The sequence below is a fragment of the Enhydra lutris genome, unplaced genomic scaffold, assembly GCF_002288905.1.
Source record: "Enhydra lutris kenyoni isolate GAN:26980312 unplaced genomic scaffold, ASM228890v2 scaffoldscaffold55, whole genome shotgun sequence".
Lineage (NCBI taxonomy): Eukaryota > Metazoa > Chordata > Mammalia > Carnivora > Mustelidae > Enhydra > Enhydra lutris.
In genome coordinates, this window is record NW_019154139.1 from 5,772,025 (window position 1) to 5,794,992 (window position 22,968).

Below are 22,968 nucleotides of genomic sequence, written 5' to 3' on the forward strand. Positions count from 1 at the left end.
TCGAGCACCTTTAGGGTTGTCTTGTGAGGGAGTAGAGCAGGGCTGCTTTACAGAGAGCGGGGATCCCCTTCGGCAATACCGCTCGTCCTGAGATGTGGTTAAAGTAACTTGCATTTATAATTTTTCCTACTTCAGACTGGCTCCTTTCTGTTCAGCTCCCTTCCAGCCACCCCAGGTTGCTGATGCTGTAAAACATTTCAGGATTCTGGGCTGCAGGGCTCCAGCTCCTCCAGGCCGCAGACCCTGCAAACAAACGATATAACACGTTTAAATAAAAGGTCATTTTCCAAAGTGCACGTGAACTGACATTAATTTGCACAGATTCCGTCTGTGCGGACATTGCCTTGGGAGGACCCAGGCTGTGAGGGGACAGAGGCTGAAATGGCTGCTGGGACTAGGACCGACTAGACTTCTGCGGGGACATCTTTCCACATGCCCAAGTCACGGGCAGAGGAGAGCAAGCTGGGCAAGAACTGAATAAGTGTCCCTGTCAGCACGGGCCTGCCACCACCCTCCCCCACCTTGTGGAGGATGCCTGCCATTAACAGACATTTGTCCCATCGAGACAGTTTCTAAGTGTCTTGGGACTGAGGAAGGAGAAAATGATCTCTCCTGTCCCTTTCCTCTCCTGACACCATCTGAGTCTGTCAGCTGGTGCCAGCCCTGTTTGAAGCCCACACGGCCCAGGTCTGTCCTCGTGTCACCCCAGGTCCCATCAGGAGAGTGAGCCATTCCATTCGAGGCCCTGTGGGGGCTGCAGTCCGGGGAAATGTGCGCCTCTTTTCACTGATCGCCTTAAGCCATCACTTTGCTCCCCATCCCTTGAGAGAAGCAACCAACACCGATGAACTAACCGTCTTTGTTGTCATTCCTTTTATACACACGTATGTACACTTTGGGCCTAACTAGTAACCTGTAACTACGGGAACGGAGGCTGCCAGCACAGCTGCGAGGACACAGACACGGGCCCCATGTGTGGCTGCCACCAGAAGTACGCCCTCCACTCAGACGGGCGGACGTGCATTGGTAAGTACACACTTCTGCCTCGTGCCACTCTGCCCCCACGCCAGGGTGCACCCTGTGGCCCTGAAGTTGGCCGGCACCCCAGCACCACCCCACCATGTCCCAGTTTCCAAGAAGGAAGCTTAAGGGAACAAGAACAGGAGGCACCCCACAGTACTGATGGGGCTGGCAGATGTCCCCAGGGGAAGCCTTCTGGAGAGACTTATCAAGGGCCACCCAGACACCCGGGACCAAGCACCTCTGCTTTGTGTCACTGTGGGTTTTCTGTGGGTCCTCATCCTCAACGTGGGGGTAGTCGGGGGTGGGTGCCTCAGGAGGGCACCTTCTGTTTTAAAGCATACGGGTTTCTTCCCCTGATTTGGGGACACGTGGCACATTCATTTAATCTGCATATCAGCCCCATTAGCAACATGAGCTGACCGCCAGCCTGGAAAACCAGGAGGTTTTCTCAGAAAGCAGCTTTAAGTCTTCACTGTCTACACCAGGGGAGACTGGATGGAAGAATCCCAAGGGGTTCTGGGTGTTCTTAACTGCTTTCCGCTCCTGAGCTAATGGGGTTCTTGCCAGACTTCTTCTCCCAGCTAGAGTCTCTTCTTCTCAGTGATGCCCCTTCTGTCACCTCCTGTCTCATGGAGTCTCAATTTGAGTTTGGTTACCTCCTTCCTCCTGGTCCATATTTGCAGGAGGAAGCTAGAATTTCTGTGGTTTCCTCATGCCATAATCAGTAGTAGCGTCTTTCCCCGCATATCTTTTAACTGAGAAAAAGATGAATTTCAAAGTTGGTACCCATCCAACTTTGTTCACTCTCTGCTTTCTTTCTCTTCAATGTCGGGCAACTTCAGAAGCCCACAGGCAGTGACCATATGTATTCTTTTTAATGGGGAACCCCATCTCTTATTACTGACTCTGAAGATATTTCTGGAGGGACTTTGAAGTAACAAAAAAGGGGTGGCAAGCAAGCAAATCCGTGAAGCCAGAGTTTGCTGTCGCATTCTGTCCCTGTGACTACTCCCTGGTACTTCAGAGAGCTGGGTGGGGGTGCCAGGGTGCGGGCAGGCCACCAGCGTCTCACCCTAGTCCCGGCTATCGTCCCGGGAGCTGCTGCCCGCGTGGTTCTCCCCTTCCTCTATGTGGTCTCCTCTCAGATGGCCGTTTTGGTTTCATTTTATCTCATTCCTCCTGCTTTTCTGGTGATGGTCCCTGATTGCCTGTCTTGTCTGATAACTGACGTTCATTAATTATTTTCAGAGCCAAAAGCCAAACCAAACCAAACAACCAAAAAAAAATTTTTTTTTTTTCAAAGCAAAACCTGGTCTCAGACCAGTGTCTCTATTGCAGCCTGATCCCATCTAGAACCTCCTCTCCCACCTCTCTCCCTGTCTCCTCTGTCCTGCTGGGGGCCTCTGAGGCCCAGCGGCCCCTTCCTGTCTCGTCTGCTGGGTCTCCCTCCGTTTGTGTCTGCAGTGCGGCTGGCTCTGCCGGCCACGGGACCAGTGCAGACAGCTGCTGGCCAGACACACCCAGCCTCGTCTAACACATCTTGTCTTTGTCCACCTGACTCATCCTTTCTCCTTTTTTTTTTTTTTTTTTTTAAATCTCTTAGTGTTTGCTGCATGTGAAGGTCCCTGCTTGGATCTACTTTCCAATGTAACCTCCCTCACTCCCTCCTCCCCTCCCCTCCCCCTAGAAACCCTCTTCCAGACCCAGCTCCTGGGCCATTGCCCTCTGCTGGCCAGGAGAACCTTCCTTCTGTCTCTGCTCACTGCTGCTTAGGTTCCCCTCTCCAGAGCAAATGTCTCCACGTGTGTCCCGCTGAGCAGAGGGCCACCAAACAGCTAACCTCACGTGCTCCTCCACGAGCAGCATCTTGGCCAAGCGTCTTGCCCAGCGGCCAGAATGCTCCCCGGCCGCCCACCCGCCTCTCCGCACGCTCCTAAAATGACTGACCCATCTGTGCAGCCCCTCGTCAAGCACTTGAATGTCTCGCTCTAGTCCTCTATAGACAAGCAGGCAACCAGCGCTGCCCAAATCGAGCCCCTGTTCTTTCTGTCTGTTCGACTGGATCCATTGTGGTGTCTATGTTCATTCCTCTGTTATGTTTTGTTCTTAACTTTGCATGAGTGTTTGACACACTTTCCCGCCTTGACACAGGGCATCTGCTGTCCAGGCACAGCCATCACCGGACCTCGTGGCCCTGTCCCTTTGTCATGTGCCTTGTCCTGTCCCTGCCTCCCCCGCCTGAGCAGGGGGCATCTGCAATCACTTCTGCCTCCATGTGCGCTGAGGGGGTGTGTGTGCTTTTGTACCCCCCCCCCACCCCCGCAGCTGGGTCTGTCCACTCTGACCTCAGCCGCCGCCTCTGTGTGTTTGCGGCGGGGCCCTGGGTCCCACCTCTGCCCTTGTGTGGTCGTCCCCCGCTCTGCACCCCCCACCCCTGCCGCCTCCTGCCCCGAACACGCCACCTTGGAGGCTGCCGGGATTCGCCCCTCGGCGCGGACGCCCGGCCCGGCATGCTGCGTTGGCTGTGTGTGCGCCACGCCGAGAGGCTGACTGTCTTGGGCCGCGGGAAGTGGGCTGTCATTAACCACCGGCTCCGTGTTTGTCCCTTACTTGTGTTTTAGAGAAGGATGAGGCTGCAATTGAGCGCTCTCAGTTCAATGCCACGTCAGTAGCTGATGTGGACAAGCGGGTGAAACGGCGGCTCCTCATGGGTAACACTTTTCTTCCACTTCCTTTGTTGTGCTCGCGCCTTTGTCCGCGTGTGTGCGCATGCGCGTGCTGCTGTGTCGGGCTGTGCGTGCGTGCCGGCGCGCGGGTGTGCGTGCTTGCGTGCGTGCGTGCTGGCGCGCGGGAGGTGCGTGCGTGTGTGCGTGCCGGCGCACGGGGTGTGCGTGGGGGGGGACTGTCTGCAGAGTGCCCACGTGCGTGTGGTCACACGTGCCGCGTGTGAGTGGGGGGATCCAGTCCCGGTGGGAACTGACGTTTTCTCTGTTAACGTTTACGCCCTTCATCAAACACGTGTGTGTGTGCGCGTGTGTGTGGTGAGGGGCCCAGAGTCAGTGCACAGTGGCCTCTGCGGGGGACACGTTTGCTCTGCGTTCCTCCACTCGCAGTACATAAGCAGGATCAGCAAGGCAACAGGGACGCCCAAAAGCGACGGGGGCCGCCAGCGTAGAGCAGGGATTCACCCAGCAGGGCGCCTCTCCATCTCCTTCCGGAGAGAAGCCACATCCAGGGCGAGAAAGACAGCTGGGTTCAGCACTGGCTTTGTAGTTGGGAAATCTGCTACCCAGAGAGGACCGGCCTGTTCAGGCCATCTGGCAGGCCCCGGGTAAAACAAGGTTCATTCAACCCCTTCTGGTCCCCAGGTTCCTGACTCCGGGAACGATCCAGCCTGAGGTGGGTGCAAGTGGGCAGCCTTGGCCCACTTTTCCCTGAACTTCAGGCACCCGCTTGCCTCTGCGCAAGGAGCAGAGGCAGGTGTGATGTGGGCTACACTCCAGACACTGACCCTGGGCTGGATCCAGATTCTAGGGAGTCTTGCCCAAAAACCCCTGGTACTGCTCGGGGTGGCTTGGGAGGCCTGCGGTTGTGGCTGACCCTCGGTTGTGGCTGACCCTCGGCAGGGTGAGGAAAGAAAAGGAGGGGGAGATGGCTGCTCGCTCACAGAGCAAGTCTGCTCCTTAGTTCCGTGGTTCTGCGCTTGCTGGGCCCTGGATGGTGCCAGCTGCCCAGGCCTCTGGAGCACAGCTGTAGGGTGGTTTAGGATCGACACAACCTTCTTTGTGGCAGTCTGTAGACTATAGCAGCCTTGGGAGCTGTGGGGCCAGGTGGTACATTTCCTATGTCCTGGAGGAGGAAACAGGGTCTTTGGGGTACCCTGGGTTGCCCACGGTCACATACTACCCTGCACAGCCTAGCTAAGCCCTAAGTTCAAGGCTGTGTTAGGGTCACAGGACCATGGAAGTCAGAGCCACAGAGTCCTGGAGAGGTCGCCTACTTTTATGGTCCTCATATGAACTTCAAATGAGTCCAGGCACCCAGGAAAAAGGGAGATGTAAGTGCGGCCATGGAAGGAATATGACTTTCCGTGTTAGGGACTAAGCTTGAAGGCCATCTCCCCCAGTGGGGCTTGGAGGAGCAAAGGAGATCTGGGCTGGCTGCTGGTGCTCTGTGCAGCCTGTGGTCCATTCTGAGCAGGACAGGCCATAGCCATGTTTCTCAGACAAGAACACTAAGGTTCAGAGAGTCTGGAAGATTCACCTCTGGTAACAGGCAGATGGGACAAGGTTTGTCTGGAAGCTCCCTCTCTACAAGTTCTCGGGACAGGGCTGTCATGTTGACTTGTGCTGTCTGGGTTGGCCTGGGAAGGGCTAGATATGGCCAAGGAGTGGGCTTGAAGGCCCCAGCAGACAGGTTTGCCTACTACCATCCTGGAAGGTGTGAGTCAGAAAGGTGGCTGGAGGTGGGTGGTGGGAACCTAAGAGCTGTTGGTGATCTGAGGGCACGCTGAGGCCCCAGCCTCACTTACTGGGAGAGGTGGGTACTGCTGCCCAAGACCAGAGCTCCAGAGCAGGGCAGGGGCATGTACTGGGTCCCCAGAGGCCCTGTACACCTCCCAGCAGGAGGGTGATGGCAGAAGAGGGCTGAGCTGAGCTCTCGTCAAGCAGGTGATGGCAAGGTGCAGAGAGAAGCTGTGGACTTGCTTTTTCTAATTACAGTCGGCGGGTGTTAGCCTGGAGCGGGGTCAGGGAGATGAGAAGGAATGAGCTGAGAACACAGGTACCCTCGCTCCAGGTTTGGGAGGCAGTGTTAGGGGAGCCAATTGGGGGGCTCGGAAGGAGCTAGGGAAAAGGATGATAGTTGGCCTGCCCTGAATTCCCACCTCTCATTATAGAAATCCCCTCACACATCCCTTTAGAACCCATTCGGCCCCACAGGCAGGAAAAAACCTCCCTCCTCTGGTGACCACATCAGTGACAGACTGCTTCTGCAGGCCCAGGGTGACACCCCCTGTTCCATGTCACAGAGAGGGTGGTGGCCTGTAGCAGAGCAGCCGGGGGCCATTCGGGGCTAAGTGGCCCTGCCCCAGCCTTGGGGTCTCAGCTGTACCCAGCAAGTGCCATTTATAATTAACCCCAGTCACTGAGCACAGGCTAAGAACGGGGGCAGTTATGTTTTCTTTAAAGAGGCTCAAAATATGTGACAGATGTTTGATTTACATTAAAATCGGTTAAAATATTTGGGTATGAGGGTTGGAGTGATAAATTTCAAGTATCTGGCTGACTTGTGCAGAACCTGAGTACCCAGCTAAGTTTACCATGGGCTCCTGGGACCCCAGTCCTAGCAAGACTGATGAGACACCCTGGGTCATTCTTGCCAATCCAGGTGTTCAGTCAGTCCCGCAGTGTGCATGGGATGGGTGCCCTGTCAGCCTTCTGTTGCTGCTAACAGGGTCCCGCAGTCTTAGTGCCTTACAGCAGCAGCAGCACACCAGCTTCCATAGGTCAGAAGTTGGACCTGGGACTCACTGGGCTAAAGTCAATGTGTCAGCAAGGGCTGCAATTTTTCTGGAAGCTCTAGCCCTCTTCTGCCATCACCCTCCTGCTGGGAGGTGTACAGGGCCTCTGGGGACCCAGTACATGCCCCTGCCCTGCTCTGGAGTTAGGGTTAGGGTTAGGGTTAGGGTTAGTAAGCTTCTAGAACTACCCGTATTCCTTGGTTTTAGGCCTCTTCCTGTCTTCAGAGCCGACCGCATTGCAACTGTCTGACCCTGTTTCCATCAGGCTCGCTTTCTCTGACCTTCCTTCTCCACCTTTAAGGAATCTTGTACCACGTGGGCCCACTCAGATCATCCGGGACAAGCACCCATCTCAAGGGTCTTAATTTAGTCATATCTGCTGAGTCCATTTTGCCACGTAATATCATGGAGGACTAAGAAAAGGACATTTCAGGGGACTGTTACTCTTGACCACAAATGGTTCAGACTTGGTCTGGGAGGAAACTCCCACGCTGGCTGTTGTGAGCTCCAGAGGCAGAGCCCCTGTCCGCCCTCTTCACTTCCACCGATTGGTGCACTGATCTCCGGGCACAGGGGTGGGCACAGGGGCGGCTGGCAGCATGGGATGCACAGGTCCACGCAGGAAGCCCTCCCTACCCCAGGGTTACAGCCTCGGCAGGCGCCCCCAGAGCAGGCAACCACCCCTTCCTCAGCAGCCTCTGTGCACATCAGCCCGCTCATTCTGGAGGACTCTTCCTCCTCACCGTGATCTGCGCCAGGGTCTGAGGTCTGTGGACTCCCATGCCCAGGGCCCTAAGTCAGGAGCTGAGTAGCATCAGCCCTCCCGACTGGAATGTGTCCTCACAGCCACTTAGGGGTCCCTCTGAGCCCAGGGGAACCAGGTGCTCCAGGTCCGGTGCATACAGCAATAGTTAGCCGAGAACCCCAGCTTCTCTGGGCCTTGCTCTGTCCCAGCCTTCACTCATCTCCCAGCCACCCTGAGGCTTGGCGCTAAAGCAATTCCCATTTTACAGTTGAGGACACGGAGGCCCAAAAAAGTATCAGGAGCTGGCTCCCTCCATTCCCACAGCGGCCCGTCCCCATCGTCCCTTCGAGCCAGGCTTCCCTTCCTGCGTCAGCATGATCCCATAACCCTCTCACCTAGCAGGGCTCCCAGGGGGTGGTGTGAACAAGCGGAGGGGCCTGGCAGACAGGGGAGCTGCTGAGAGAGCTCCAGGAAGGTGGCCCAGGGGCTGGAGCCCTGAAAGGCCTGGGAGGACCAGGCAAAGCAGGGCAGTTGTGCTCAAGGCTGACACTTGGGGGTTGCAGACTGAGCCCTGTGCTTTCCCCAACCCCATCTAACCATACAACCCCCTGAGAGGTCCAGCTGATGTCACACACATTCACACTCCTGCCCGGCTCCCCGCTCCTCTGTCCCCCAACCTCACCTCTTCTCTACAGCCATCATCTCCAGGATCCCTGGGCCTCTCCCGATTTCCTCCCCCAGGCCACCACACGCCCCCCACGCTGGTTCCAGGCCCACCCATCAGTCACCTCCTGGAAGTCCCCTCCTAGAAGCCCTGCACGTGCAGCTTCCCATCTGGGCCACGCCGCCCACCACTTTTCACCAGGGGCCATCTGACACGGTTCTACCCGGCAAAGGCTTGTCCCCACGTAACCAGACTTTCGTCGCCACCCCGTCCCCGCTTCTTGCCCCTCCTCCACCAACACCCTCTTTTATCCAAAGCCTGGGGCTCCCCAGCTTGGGGCAGAGGTCAAGTCTGCCAGCTCTGACAGCCCCCGGGAGCACAGCACAGGGCCTGGCCCAGAGCCAGAGCACGGGGAAGGCCGGTCGGCACAGAGCATGAACAAAGGCTTCCTGGAGGACACGCCTGGGGTTGAGTGGGGCCTCGCTGCTCACCGCGCCCACAGGCTGGTGTCCAGCTGGGAGAGAAGGGGGCAGACACGGATCTGGAACCCTGGGCAAGCCTGGCAGTGGGGATCTGAGACGAGGGAGGGGATGAGACGGGGCAGTTTCCCAGGCCAGGTGCTTAGCAGGAGGCCGGCCAGAGGAGAAGGCTGGGCGGACCTTGGGCCAAGCTCCAGGCGCTGGGCTCTCGTGCAGGGAGAAGCAGCGCAGCTAGACTTGGTGCCTCTCCGAGATCTTCTGCCAAGCGTGACTGCTCCTTGGCCAGCTGGAGCCCCCGGCTGTGGTCCTGCCCTCGGTTTAGCGCCCCCCCCACACACCCCGCATATGCCCTAAGGGCTGGTGGAAGGAGGAGGTGGGTCATGGTGACCCGGCTGAGCAGTCCAGGGGAGAGTGGAGGGTGGCGGGAGGGTGCTGGTGGGGCTGGGCAGATAAGAACGGGCAGCGCACCGGCTGGCCCAGATGGAAGCTGCGGCTTAGAGGGGCATAACTCACCCCAGCCTCACAGTGCTTCTGGCCAGACCCAGGGTTCCTGGTGCCAAAGCCCAAGCCTGGCTGGAGGGACCGGTCCTACTCCTGTCCCGGAGAGGCCCAGAGCGCTCACCTGTAAGCCCCTCGGCTTCTTTTGGAGCCTGAGGCCTTAGTGCTTTCCCCTCTCTCTGGGCCCCAGATGCAGTGTGAATCTGCTTCTAGCCAGGCTATGTGCTCATCTCATGAAGTGTAAAAACCAGGGGAGCTGTCCCGTCGGGGGGCACAGCTAACACAAGGCATACTTCTGAACGCCCTTCTCTCAGCCCCCAGAATGAGGCTGGGACAGTTACAGGTCGTGTGCGCCCTGCCCCTCTGCAGACAGCTCAGTGCAGGCAAGCCCTCCCCCAGTTCCTGCAGATGGGGGGTGGGGTCCCTGCTGCTGTCCCTGAGTGGTGGGGTCATAGTGAACCGAGCAGGAAGCGCGGGCTCAGGCCCAGTGGTTGGGGTTCAGAACTCGCACAGGCAGGGGTGTTGGAGGCACAGCGGCCAGTAGAGAATCCTACGGCGTGAAGCCGGTGCATGGTGGCATGGCTGGGCCCTGGGCTCGGGGTGCTCATGCGGCTGGAGATAGAGGGCAAGGAGCACAGAACAGTGTTACAGAGAGAGGGGGATGTGCTCAGGCAGGCAGCTGGGGTGACCCCCGAGAACTGAGGGAGATAATGCCGTCCTCATCTCCTGGCAGAGCTGGCCCAGTTCAGGGGGGCTGAGGGGTGAGCCAGGGTCACGTGGCTCTTTGGAGGCACGTGTTCATGGCTTCCCTGGGGGAGACCATGCGTGAACCAGAGAACTGGGCATGGGGACACCTGGCCTGCCGTGCTGCTCCCTCCCCCTGGATGGCCTTGGTAAGTCCCTTCCCCTGTCAGAACTTAAAAGCACCTCGTGTTTCCCCAGCCTCTGGGCTGTGACAAGGGTCGGCTGGGACATTGGTGCCTGGGCAAGTGCTTCCCCAGTCAGAGCAACTCTCAGTGGTTGGCCCAGCTCCCAGGCTTTGTGCAAAATGCCTCCTGGTTTGTGGCAGCAGCCCCCCCAAACCTCCCTGTGACTTAGCCCTGAAGCCTGCACACCCCCACAGCCAGCCCCCGCCCTGAACCGCCACCAGAGCTCCCCACCAACATAGCCTGTCTGAGGGGAGCCCCTCGGGTAGGTGGCTGCCTGCCCCCAACGGCTCCTCATGCCACCCCATCCCACCGGCAGCTAGATACACTTGACCCCCACGTGCTCCTCCTGGGCCTCCACACCCTGTCCCCAGCCCCCTCCCTGTCCTGCCTTCACCCTTCTCTAGGTGTTTTGGCCCCTCAGGATTTGGTCCAAATGGGCCCCAGAGCCCAGCAGGATGTGACCCCCATGCCCTCTGCCACCTGATGGCCCAGTTCCTGATGCGTGTACTGGTTGACATGGCTCCTTGCCCTGCCACACTCAGGAGGGTCCTGGAACTTAAACTCCAAGCCACAGAGTCCAGGGCACCTTTATTTTACCCATACAGTCTTCGGTTCATCCGCGCTCTTCCGAGGAGCCCCGTGTGCAGAAACAGCGGAAGTGGCCAGGAGCGCCATTCGGCCACCCACGGCTCCCCTGGCGCCCCAGCCACCTGGGCCGGCGACCGCCCAGCCTTGCTGGCTGCGGCTTCTTCTGCTGGCTCCGCTCGCCGCCAGGGTGGCTGCCTGGCTCTGCCAAGGGCAGGCCCGGTGCTGGCTGCAGACCAGGCGTCAGCAGCTGCCTCCAAGGAGTAGCCAGAGCTCAGGGCTTCCCGCAGTGAGACTCCCGGGTCTGTCCCAAGGAAGCTGGGGTGGGTCTGGGTGGCTCCTCAGGCGGTACCTTTGTTTGAAGAACGTGCGTTTGTTCTCAGAGGGACGTGATTGGAGTTTTGCTGACTGATTCTTTCCAGTTTGTTGTCCAGGCCCAGGCTCTGCGGCCAGACCTGGGCTCTGTCCTGACTTCCCCGGTGACCAGCATCGTCTCCAGGCCGGGGGCACCTCACGTCTCTGAGCTTTGGTTTTCTCTTTTGCTGGAAGGGGGGGCCGTAGTATGTACTCTGAAGCAGCTCGGATGAGATGTTCGATGAGGGGCGCCTGGCTTACGTAGAGCACGAGGCGCTGCCCCGTCACATTCCGTTCTTTCTTACCTCCTTCTCCTGCCCAGGTCATTGGTGCTTTCCTAGGGGCCTTGGAATGCTGGGCCCAGGCCCTGAGATGAGAAGCCTGGGGCCCGCCTGACCTCAGTCAGGTCAGAGGTGGTGGCGCCATAGGAAAGGAGGCCGAAAGAGCCAGCGAGGTGGACGAGGGCCTTTCAGCAGGCAGCCGGGCACCCGCAATCTGGACCCTTCCGTGAGGTCTGCCCAGCTCACAGGCCAGGACTCAGAGAGGGCAGGCAGGGTCCATGTGCCAGCTTCCCTGGCCCCAGGGAGTCCCAGGGTCAGAGGGGGAAGAGGGGCGCATGGATGCTGGGCATTGCCTCCCTCGGTCCCAGGCTGTCCTCTGCCCTAACCTTCCCTGAATCCCGGCAGCCATCGGGAATGTGGAACAAGGTTCCCCTCTGTTGAGCAGCGTCTGGGCTGAGTCTTTGGCTACCTGGACATGGAAAAGTTGCCAGCAACTTGCAAGGGTGCCCTTCAGGCCACAGATGAGGACACTGAGGCTCAGGGATGTGTCACATGGGCCTGCTCTGCGCATGATGCCACCCTACACTCCCTCCAGAGAATGGTGGGCAGGGGACTTGCGCCTGGCATGGGAGGGCTCAGAGGGCGTTCACTGCTGGTGGTGGGTGTTCTGAGAAGGTCCCACGTGGTGGGAGGGGCAAGGCAGTGCCGAGGAAGGGTCACCAACTGGGCCTTCATGAGGCTGCTATAGAATGGGCGTCATGATCTCACGCTCTCCTTCCTGGGATGGCCTCCTTGGACAAGAGGGTGCACGTGAGCCCCTCTTTGTGTGCTCGCAGCGCCCCTCCCCTTAGTAGCCAGAGCGAAGGCAGGAGCCAGAGGCCAGGAGAAGTCTCGCTGCTGTGGCTCTGGTTGAAGAAACTTCCCCAAGGTCTGCTCGTCTCCCTCCTGGTCAGCCTCTTCTCTGCCTGCGGCCCCCACGCCTGTTGCCACAGACTGCCAGGCACCATCCCTCAGATCCAGAAGGGTCCTGCTCTCTGAGCACTGGTATGGAAATCCCACCCAGCAGGCAGGCCCGTGAGAGGGTGTCACCCCTGAGATCACAGGCCTGCCCAGTGCCTCACAGGCCTGCCCAGTGCCTCACAGGCCTGCCCAGTGCCTCCAGAAGACAGTTCCACTGACGCTGACAGCAAACTGCCCTCAGCAGGGCCGAGTCCCAGGTAGATGGAGCTGGTGGGGCGATGCGGGCCTGAGGGCCTGTTCCCTTCACACAGCTGGGCTGGAGTCAGCACAGGGCTCAGGTTGGGTCGCATGGTCACCCACTATGGGCCGCAGAGGCAGCATCCAGAACCCACAGGTTACCTCAAGGTCGGCCCGGCCCTTTGAGAACCACGGGCCAAGGGGTCCTCTGGCCTCAGATGTGACAGAGAACAGTGCTGGGTGGCAAGTGGGGCTCCCAAGGCCTCCTTTCCCCCTTCCCCTGGGACCCGGCCTGGGCCCCTTCCCTGTTGAGGCTGCCATCCTGGCCTTCAGTCACCCTGGCTCCCCGCGCCTGCTTCCCCAGGGTGTCCCCCAGGGCCCAGCTTCCCTCAGAGCTCCAGGTGCCCCCAGGGCAGAGTCACCCAGCACCCAGCCCTCATGGTGCCTCTCCCCGCACAGGCAAGAGCCGCTCTCTGCGACGGCTCTCAGGAGTGGGCATCCGCCAGCCGAGGCCGAGCAGGGTCAGTGGGCAGAGGAGGGAGGCAGTGAGGTCAGGAGCAGGGGTGGCAGGCGGCAGACAGGGATGAGTCCTGCTCCCCACTCCCTGCAGAGGGGCTGGGGGCCCGACCCTTTTCACCTGCCCAAGGGACTTCGAGAAAACCAGCAGGCTCACTGTGCCAGAGGGTCATCTGTTGCTGGCAAGGCCCACTACAGGCCACCGGGCCACCCACAGGTCAGTGGGGCCGGCACAAAGAGGTGGGCCGTGAAGAAGAGCCCAGCCAGTGTGCAGACCTCTGCCAGGGAGCATGGCTTTTATCCCAAAGTGATAGGGGCCACGGACGGCTCAGGAATCAGCTGAGAGAGGAGAGCACAAAGGCAGAGATTCCGCGGCCGGGCAGGGAGAGCCAGGGCCTAACCCCTCTTCCCAGCGGGCTTCCCTTGGTCTTAGTGGCAGAAGGGCAGGTGGGCCAGCCCTGACTGAGGCCTGGACAGGTGGCAGCAAGAGCTTTGGGCTCCTCCTGCCGCCAGGGTGTGGCCTGCAGGGGACAGGGCAGATGTCTGGGCCAACAGGGTCTCTGTGGGCCCTGGGGCTCACAGCTCAGCCACCGATCAGAGCCTCTGGAGCAGGGCCTGACCCGTCCCCTGGAGACAAGCCTGGGATTTCTGGGATTCCCAGTCACAACACAGAGAGAGCCACAGCCCAGGGACCAGAGGATCCTTTGCCTAAAGTCCCCCAGCGCATCAGGAACTAAGTGTGGCATTTGGGCCTCTGGACCCACGTCCAGTTCTCCTCAGGGTGCTCTCAGCCAGGGGACGCTGCTCGGCCTGCCGTCAGCCCATGTGAGCGTCCTCCTCGCCCAGTGCCTGTGCCCCTGGCTGGTGCGGCCACACTCACGGGTCCTCTGTGCTGGCGGGCTCGTCGGGCTCCCTCCCCCTGCCGTGCCCAGCATAGGGCCGGGGCTTGGTCACCTCGCCCCACCTCGTTCCTCCAGGGGCTTGTTCTTTCAGCAGAAACCGGTCCTGTGCTGGGCATGGGGTCCCCGTGACACAGCTCTTCCTGGGGAGTGAGTGGTCTCTGGGGGAGACAACCACCCGAACAGAAGCCTGGGGCCTGGGAGAGCCAGCGGGGCTCAGGAGAACTCAGAGGGGCCTTCTGAGTCTTGAGGGGCGCACGGGCCTGGGCCAAGGAAGCCATCTGTGGAGCCCATGCTTGGATGCGATGGGGTGAGCTGGGGGCGGCGGGCTGGACTCCTGGGCCAGTAGAGTCCAGGCCCCATTCTGTCTGCCCTGAGGCCTGGGTCAGTGCCAGATGCATCTCTAGATCTGCTCCTCTGTCTCAGCTGCCCAGGAGTCAGCTTTCCCAAACTGGTGTTCAGACAGAGCAGGAAACCCATCTGCTGCCCCACCAAGCTGAGGTCTCCAGACACCCAAGGACTCTCTGAGACATATCTGCGCCACCAGAGCAGGAGCTCAGATGAAGCTGCGACAGACTCGGTGCTAAGACTCTGCATGCGGAGGTCCAGGACCAAGCCTGTGGTCACTGTTGGGACAATTTACAAAGCACCATGATGTCCACACTTGTCTGGGCCTTGCACAAACTCCGTGGTAAATGCCGTCACTTCCATGTCACATGTCAGGAAGCCCAGACTCCAGGAGTAGACGGGCTTGCCTGAGGCCCCAGGGCCAGGTGTGCAACTCCACTTTCTGACTCCACAGCTCCTTTGTCAGCCCCTGTGCTATGTATGACTGAGACTGTCCACAGGCCTTCCCAGACCTTGGCCTAGACCTAGGGCAGAGCAAGCAGGCAGCTCCAACTCAAAGAGCAGCCCGCCGTCCCAGCCCAGGGCTGGCCTCCCCTGCTCACATCGGCTCTGCCTCTGTGGGGAAAAGACCAAAGACTGGCCTGGTGACACATCCAGGGTTTTTCTACCTGCCGAAAAGGGGTTTACTCCCAGGCCCCTTCCTGCTTTAACCCCCACCCCATGCCCAGCTTCCCCTGCCTCCAGCCTGGCCGCGTAGGGTAAGAGTTGGCCCCCTTTGCTGGGAAGGAGACCAGGCACCATGAATGCCCATCTCCACTGCCCTACTGCCAGCTGCGTGGAGGCCCCGACCACACCTGCTCTCTGGCCTGGTCTGGCTCACTCATCCGTCGGGAGTCCCCCAACCTTGGGTCCAAATATTGGCTTCTCTAAGTCATGGAGAGACCTGAGACACAGGGCTGGCTTCACGGATGTGTGACCCATACACTTGCCCCAGGCCCTACTCTCAGAAGGGCCCCCAATTGGTTGAGTGTCTGGTTGCCTCTGTCTTGAAATCTTCAATATTTGAGCGAGGGCCCTTCATTTTTACTTTGCATGGGATGTCACAATGGGTAGTTGATCCTGCCTGGGCAAGTCCCTGAACTTCCCTGAGCCTCTGTTTCTCTGCCTGCAGAAGAAGCCAACTTCTGGGGCTGATGCGAGGCCAATAGATGAGAAGATCTTTGTCGGCTGTAGAGGACTGTGTCCTGGGGGGAGGGGGTTGTTCCCCTTTTCCCCCCAGGGGGAGAGGAGAGGCTCTGGAAAGACCCAGTAGCTCTTTGGGAGAGACTAGGGGGCTCTCGGAGTCCAGAAATAAAGTCTTCAGTTCCCTGGGACAGCACTCTGAGGGTTTGGCTTTGCCCTCTTCCCCCTCGCATCCCCGAAGGTCTGGCGCCTGGATTCCGGCCTCCCTTGGCGCACGTGCTCCTGGATGGGGTGCGGCCTCACAGGGCGGCAGCGGCAGCGGCACCCCATGTGCACCCCCATCCTGAGTGCCGAGACAGCACCACTGGACAGTGGTGGTGGTGGACAGACATCCACCATTTGGGGGATCCTGCAGTCAGAGGAGAGGACAGGCCGCCTGGTGGCTGCATCTGAGACAGTGGTGACCCAGTGCCAGGCGTGGGTGCCTCTAGTCTTGGGAAGCAGGGAGATGAGGCTGCTTTTGGAGGCCATCAGAGAGAGCGATCCAGGGGGAGGGTCCCAGGCTAATGGCCACCCAAGGCAAGGAGCTCCCTCAGCAGCTCCCAGCAGCCTCCGATTGGAAACTCCCAGGCACAAAGCTCCCAGTGTCACCCAGGCCGGTCCATCCTGTAACTGTAGACTTCACTCCCCGAACCTGACTTGAGCCCAAAAGACTGGGTAGACTTTGTCATCCTTCTTTCTGTGCATCTCACATCGTGCCGTGGACATCTGCTGTCCTCAGAAGGACACAGCCACCTACCCTGTGCTGTTGAGGGGATGCTAGGGGCCTGGCAGGAGCAGTGGCATGGGCAGCATAGAGAACAGGCTGGAGGCTGGTTGCTCGGTGCACTGCCCCCCCTCACCCAGCACAGGCCCTGGCCTCAGTAAGTATTGGCTTTTAGCGTTACTGCACAAGCCTGGAGGCATCGGCTACCCAGAGGGAGGCAGTGGCCGGGAAGACAGGGACCGTTGGCAAGGCTGTGAATGTCACAAAGGCAGACTCTGGTCGCCGGGCCCAGAACGGCAGCTGCTAAGGGCAGGGACTGGCATCAGATGCTAAAGAAGTACCAAGACCAGGCCTGGGGGCCCCAGGGGGCAGGCAGTGTGCTCAGAGGCCGGAGCGCTGGAACAGGAGCCGTCAGGGTGGAATGTGGAGAGCGGTGCCTGCCGGTGCTGTAGGGTCCGAAGCTGGGACTAGAGATTTCAGGCTGTCAGGTGGGTCGGAGTCGGACCCAGCAGGTCCCACCAGCTCTGCCACTTAACGCACAACTCTGGGCTGATTACTTGCCAGGGAGGTGGAAGGGGCGGGAGCTGCTGAGAGTCTGGGGGACTTGAGGCTTGGAGGGCTGCTCTGGGACCGGAGCAAGGGACCCGCCGTAACCGTGTGCTGTGGAGTGATGGTGTCAGCACCCAGAACAGCCCACAGGGCCTTCCCTGGGGGCCCCCTCGCCCCTCGCTCAGAACGTGAAGTTTAGGCCCCAGACGTTGTCTAGGGCAACACAGGAGATGAAACGTGTGGACCGTGCAGGGGAGAAGCTAGAGAGTGGATGACTCTCCACGCGGACCCCAGCCCCCTCCTGGCCTCCGCCTGCCCTGTGTGTGCTGAGTCCCATCAGTGCTGGAAGGCCAAGTTCTGAGTCCCCCCAGGACCCCAGGGATGTGAAGGGCCAACAGGAGCCCATTTGGCCAGGTCCATCTCTCAGGGACACAGCCGCACCCCACCTCCCCACAGAGAGGCCCAGTCGCCGTCACTGTCCCCGAGTAAGGTCATAGCTATGTTCCAGTCCCAGTTCTCCAGGGCCTGAGCCTTACTTCCCTGCCCCTGGAGAGCAGGCAGGTCCTCAGAGGGGCTCCCCACATGAAAGGCTGAAAAGGCATCTGGAGCCCGCCTTGGCTCTTTGATGTGGGGCTGGGAGGCGGGATTTCCTCTCTGGTTAGAAGCCCAGGAGGGGCAGCTGCCATTTGTGGAGCAGCTACTACATACATGCCAGGACCCAGACCAAGCGCTTCGAGCAGGGAACCCGTTTGATCCTCACCTCCGGCCCTGGAGGGAACGCTTGCTGTCCTCACCTGCCAGGTGCGGGTGCCGCGGTCCAGCCTGGGGGGTAGCCTACCTGGGTCGGTCCGTGAGCAACAGGGCAAAGCTCACACTCTGCCCTGCCCGCCTCCGCTGTCCCAGTAAATAGGCCGGTGGGGAGACGAGAGGGCCCGGGCAGGCCAGACTCCAGGCAGAGCCCAGCTCCCGCTAACAAAGGCCACCCTAGTACAGGGAAGGGTGGTGGCTTTCTTTCTGCACCTGGGGCCTGGGAAGCTCCTTGCAGAGGTGGTCTTTGAGCTGGGCCTAGTGACACCAGCCCATGAGAGACCTCCACGCCGCTGGGCCAGCGCACACACAGGCAGGTAAACTCACAGAACTGTGCACACCCAGCTGGGGGGTCTTAGATTCGTGGAGACACACAAAGAGGCCAGGAGGAGTCAGAGGCAGGGAGACTTGCCTTTCATAAGTAGTTGCAACTCATCCTATGATGGTGAAGACTTCAGCCTCGGGAAGAAGGGTCGGGGGCCCTCTGCCACCCCTAGCCCCTGTGTCCAGAACACTCAGGACGACACCTGCTATGCCCCACCCCCACCCCGCAGGATCACAGAGATGCAGATGTACACACAGAAGGGAAAGCCAGATTTTCCCCCTCCCTGCCCTGCCACCCAACCCCCGCACGCACACGCACACGCACACAAGTTGAAGTTCAAAGCAAAGGTATCATGAATTTGGTATAATGAGCAGCAGGGACTCCTGGCTACTGGGGTATGTATTCAGTGATCACTCCTCTGGGAATACAGATAGCCAAGAAGGACAGACAATAAACCAATTAGGGGGAACCTTCAGGGAAAAGGTCCACGGGGCCAGGTGCCCAGAGGAAGCCAACGTAGGCAGGCGAAGAGTTTTGGGTTTTAAAAGATGTGGCCTTGACTCCTTAGTTCCCAACAACGAAGAGAAGAGAGACGCCCATTCAGGCACAGTTCCCACAAGATCAAAGCACACAGCTGCTCGGGAAGAAACCCAGGTCGAAAGGCCCAGAGGCCCAGAAATGGGCTCCTCCGTGTGCGGGCCACCTGCACCCTGGTGACCCAGCTCTGCCAGTCCCTTCTCTAGGCCTGGGGAGGATCATTCTCACCACACGACGGGTTCGGTGACCTAGGCTCTGCCCCAGCCATTCCAGGCCCTTTGAATTTACAAGGGGAAAAAAAAACACTAGACAAGCTTCAAGTGGACAAAAACCAGACGCCTTTAGCTTACGGCTCAGTGAGAACAGATGTTGAGCTGAGTGTCTCATCAAGGTGATGGATGGTGTGCGGGCTCGGGGAACCCCCCCCCGGAAACTCCACAGCCAGGACCACAGGCCAGTCCATGCTGAGACCAGTTTGGGAGTCCCAGGGACTGCGAGTCTGGGTTTAGAATCCAAGTCCGGGCAGGACAAGGGTTTAAGAAGCTGGCCCTAGGCAGTTAGATACCAGCCACGTTGATCTCAGGAGCTCGGACCTGTTGGCAATGACCTTTACGCCAGCACAGCCCTCTGGAGCGTTCAGACCTTGACCCACCCACCATCATCATCGCAGTGGGCTTCACCGGCAGCTCCACAGGAATGGGTGCCATTCTCCCATTTTACACATGAGGAGCCTGAGGCTTGGGGAAGCCCACAGCTAGAGGGGATCAGCCAGAACTCTAATTCAGGTCTCCTGTCTCAGTTGGTCCCCCCCCCCAGGTGGAGAAAGGAGGTGGCTTCTGTCGGAGGACACTGAGCATCTCTGTCTCTCCCCCTCCCCCCCAGAGACGTGTGCGGTAAACAATGGAGGCTGTGACCGGACCTGCAGGGACACGGCCACTGGCGTGAGGTGCAGCTGCCCCGTGGGATTCACGCTGCAGCCCGACGGGAAGACGTGCAAAGGTCAGCTCAGAGCCACTCAGGCAGGGGTGGGGGCTGCATGCTCGCGCTGCACGTGTGACCATGGCTGCCTGTGATGGCAGCGGGGAGTCCGGGGTCAGCCGTACTTCTGCTGGAGAGGCCGACAAGAGGGAGGGTCCATGCCAGGGCACTACCCAGGTTTCAAGTTAGGGTCCTGCTGTCCAAGGAAAGGGCTGCCCGCTGTGCTAGACTAGCGGTGTCTTCACTGCAGGAACTCCTGGGCCCACAGTGATTCATTGTGGCCCTGGGTGGGGGGTGGGGCAGAGGTGGGTGTCGGCCATCTCTTCATCCTCAACCTCGTGGTAGAATCCGGCAGAGCTGGGGCAACAGCACGACCCCAGGAAGTTTGGGAAGGACCCGTCTCCTTGTACCGGGATGGGATTGTCTTCTTGCCACCGATAGAAAAATGCGGACCCTGTGTGTCCATGTCACTGGAGGAGTGACACGGTGGGGGCTGTCAACTGGGAACTGGGGAGGCAGAAGGACCTCCGTTTGCAATTAGAAATGAGGCTCTGGGAAGATGAGGGGAAGCCTATGGGAACGGGCCAGTCTCCCAGCCTCTGGAAGAGAGCAGGTAGACCTTCCTCTGTTCCTGCTGGTTCCCTGGCTCACCCCCACAGAGTTCCTGAGTGCCTCCGGGGGCACTTGGGGGGTTAGGGCTCCTTCAGGAAACAAGAAGCAAGGGGAGCAGAGAAGCGAGAGCTGTCAGGACTCTGGAGACTGAAGGGCCACCCCGCAGCCCCGGCAGAGGAGCCCTGAGCAGCCCCGGCCATTGGGCAGGGAGTAGAGGGGACTGCCAGTGCCCCTGCAAGGGAGGGAGGGGCAGCCCCTTGTGCCAGGCTGGCCCTGCAAGTCCCCCCCCCCCGCCTCCCGCAGCCATGGGCCCCTCCCTCCCACCTTGCCAGGGATCCGGCCAGGCTGGAGGGGAGCGAGCGGAAGGGCAGAGGGGCTTGAACTCCCTGAGTCCGGTGGGTGAAGATGTGGACAGCGGAGGCTTCCATAGGTTTTAAATAGTCTAAGGGGGGCTATTTGCAAGCCTGTAAAAATAGATAGCATGTGACTTCCCCTTCCTAGCTGCTCTGCTGGGAAGAAACTAGGGGTTATTGACAGAAATAACAGTCCTCCCACCTGTTTATTTGAAAATAAAGCCCTTCTGTAGTCCCTGCTCGGCCCACTTGGAGCTGAGCCGCAACACGTGGACTCAATGCCAGGGGGACAGGCCAGGGCTCCCTGCGGGCCCAGGCGTCCCCACAGTTGGCAGCGACACAACAGGCCTGGCCCCGTGCCCTCAGCGCTGGGGCAGAAGAGGGTAAAGTCGGACCACGCTGCCTCCCTCTCGGGCACGGGACTGCAGGGGCGGGCACAGCTCAGTCCCTGACCTGAGGCCAGGCTGGCACCAGAAGCCCAGCTCTCCGTGCCACAGCCATGCCCCAGCAGAGCACCTGTGGGGGGCTGTGCTGCCCCCGCCCGGGCTTTGGGAGGCTGGGGGGCACCTGTCCCCGCCCCACCTCCACCTCATGTCTGGGGGACGGGTGGTGCCGAGGGGAGCTCCCCACAGCTGGAGGTCCACCCTGATGAGCCCCCCACCCTGCTTCCCGCAGCTCCTCCTGAACCACTCCAGCCCTTTAACAAGGGCTGCCCCTGCTCAGCCCTTTGCCCTCAGCCAGACCCCCTCCCCCCTCTGCCCTGCAGGCAGGTCTCATTCACTGCTGCACCAGATGGGGTTTCCGGGCTCCCCCCGTGTGCAGGGGCTGGGGAGACAGGTGAATGAACCAGAGCTTCCCTGTCCCTGGAGATCCTCTATTGGATGCAGAAGACAGTTTCTCAGTTTTTAAAATCACGAGCTATACACGTGTCACTGACTGCTTGGTGCTGGATGGAGACGTAGAGCCTGGCAGCAGGCAAGGACCGGAGCCCGCCCTGCCCCGGGGCTGGGAGGCCGTGGGGAGCGGCATTCATCCTGGTGGCCTTTCCAGCGGCACCGTGGCCCGGGGTGCAAGGACCCAAAGGGGTCCAGGATGCCCAGGTATGTGAGACGTGGGGGAGGCCAGGCCAGATGGTACAGGGGCTGTGTGCTGGGGGTCTGGGCCCTTCATTCTTCCAAACCTTGGCAAGCCCCCCAGACACTCCCGGGCAGGGAAAGCACCAGCTCGAGTTTCCATTTTGAGCCAGTCCCTGACCACGGCTTGGACGGGGTTCTCTGGGCAGGGTCTGGAAGAGCAGGGAGGTGGCCGCTGTCTTCACCCAGGCTGGAGATGACATGGCTTGACCCAGGTGCTGGCCGCAGTAGTAGAGATGAGATACTGTCCTTGATATCCGGATATCTGGATATTGTCCTTGGAGGTAGAATTTAAGGATTATGGGACTAGTCAAAAACTGCATCATGTCCTCAAATCAGAGAACACTGGAAAATGAAGGCTGACCTCCAGGCTTGGCGTCTCAGAGCCTCGCGCACACAGCCCGAGCTCCCTGGGGCCAACCAGAGAGACGCAGGTCAGAGCGCGGGCACTTGGCAGGACCAGCCCAGCTGGGAATTCCCGGCCCCAAGGCTTCGGCTCCGCAGTGGGCGTACAGCCCTGGTCCTGGCAAGGGCCCAGAAGGGACATCAAAGGAGTGATTTCAAAGGTTCAGCGTATTCTGGAAGCCACAAGCCACTATGAAGCAAGACCAATGGCTGGAGGGTGAAGGTAACAAAGGTCCTGGAAAATCCAGAGTTGAAGGCCCGGGGTCCACAGGGGTCCCACGGCAGGTGGAGACACACATGGGAAAGTGGGGGTAATTCTGCCTGAAACACAGGAGCCGTGGCGTAGTCGGGGGTGTGTCCTAAGCTCTGTTTTGAGAGTGTGGATAGTGCAGGGGTCCAGCCTCAAGGCCCCCTGCTAGTTGCTGCACCTGCTTGACATTGGGAAGGGGGCACCTTGCTGATCGGCCCTTCTGAGAGGGGGGAGGTCTGGGGCCTTGACTCCCAGAGCTGGAACCTGGATTTCTTCAGAGACAGTGGCCCCTCCTCCCAACACCTTCCAGAAGGGTCTGGGAGAACTCCCATCCACCATCTGTTTCCTCTTCTCCCTCACCTGCCCTCTGCCCAGCAGCACGCCCTCCCCACAAGGCTGCTCTAGGGCAACGCCAGCCCATGCCCGCCCAGAAGCGCTCCACATGGCCCCTGGGGTGCCGTGCTGTGCCCCCACAGTGGGATGGGCAGAAGGGAGCAGGAACCATTGTCCTTCTGTGTGTTCCTATAGCTCCCACCCCCCTTCCCTCCCCTGACCCTACTTTCAGCCACTCCGACTCCTTCATTCTTTATCCCCTCAGTGAACGCTGTGGGCAGTCACACGGTGCAGGCCGCATACTGGGTACGGGGGCCCCAGACAGGAGCCAGCTCCCCCATCTGTGTCCATGACAAGGGGACAGCCAACTCTGGAGGGGATGTCAGGGAAGGCTTCCCAGGGAGGCAGCTGTTTCCAGGGACAGGCCATGTGGGGGCCGCCCTGGGTAAGGCCGCCAGAGTCTGGGCTGCGGAGGCAGAAGCCAAGCACACAGAAAGGGGAAGGCAGGACACCTAGGCCCAGGATGCCCAGGGAAGGGCCTGCAGAAAGGGGCTGGCCCTTCATCCTGGGATGCCTGGGGGCCACGGGAGACTTGTAAACGGGTAGGGGTCTGCCGGCTGTCTTATGGGATCAGGACCAGTGTGAGCACAGTGAGGAAAGAGAGGAGCCTTAGAAGGGCAGGAAGGGGAGAGAGGGGCA

At 59.9% G+C, this 22,968-nt stretch overlaps 1 protein-coding gene across 2 annotated transcripts in view; it reads left to right on the top strand.

Annotated features, from left to right (window-relative positions):
* Positions 1 to 22,968, top strand: part of LOC111157667 (signal peptide, CUB domain and EGF like domain containing 1) — a 138,899-nt gene that overhangs the window by 79,697 nt on the left and 36,234 nt on the right. Inside the window, exons 6-8 of one of the 2 annotated variants that reach the window (XM_022519283.1) lie at positions 910 to 1,026; positions 3,645 to 3,734; positions 19,088 to 19,204. In XM_022519283.1, coding sequence (XP_022374991.1) covers positions 910 to 1,026; positions 3,645 to 3,734; positions 19,088 to 19,204 — 324 coding nt within the window. The remainder of the gene's footprint in view (positions 1 to 909; positions 1,027 to 3,644; positions 3,735 to 19,087; positions 19,205 to 22,968) is intronic. The other variant, XM_022519284.1, reaches the window with a different exon arrangement.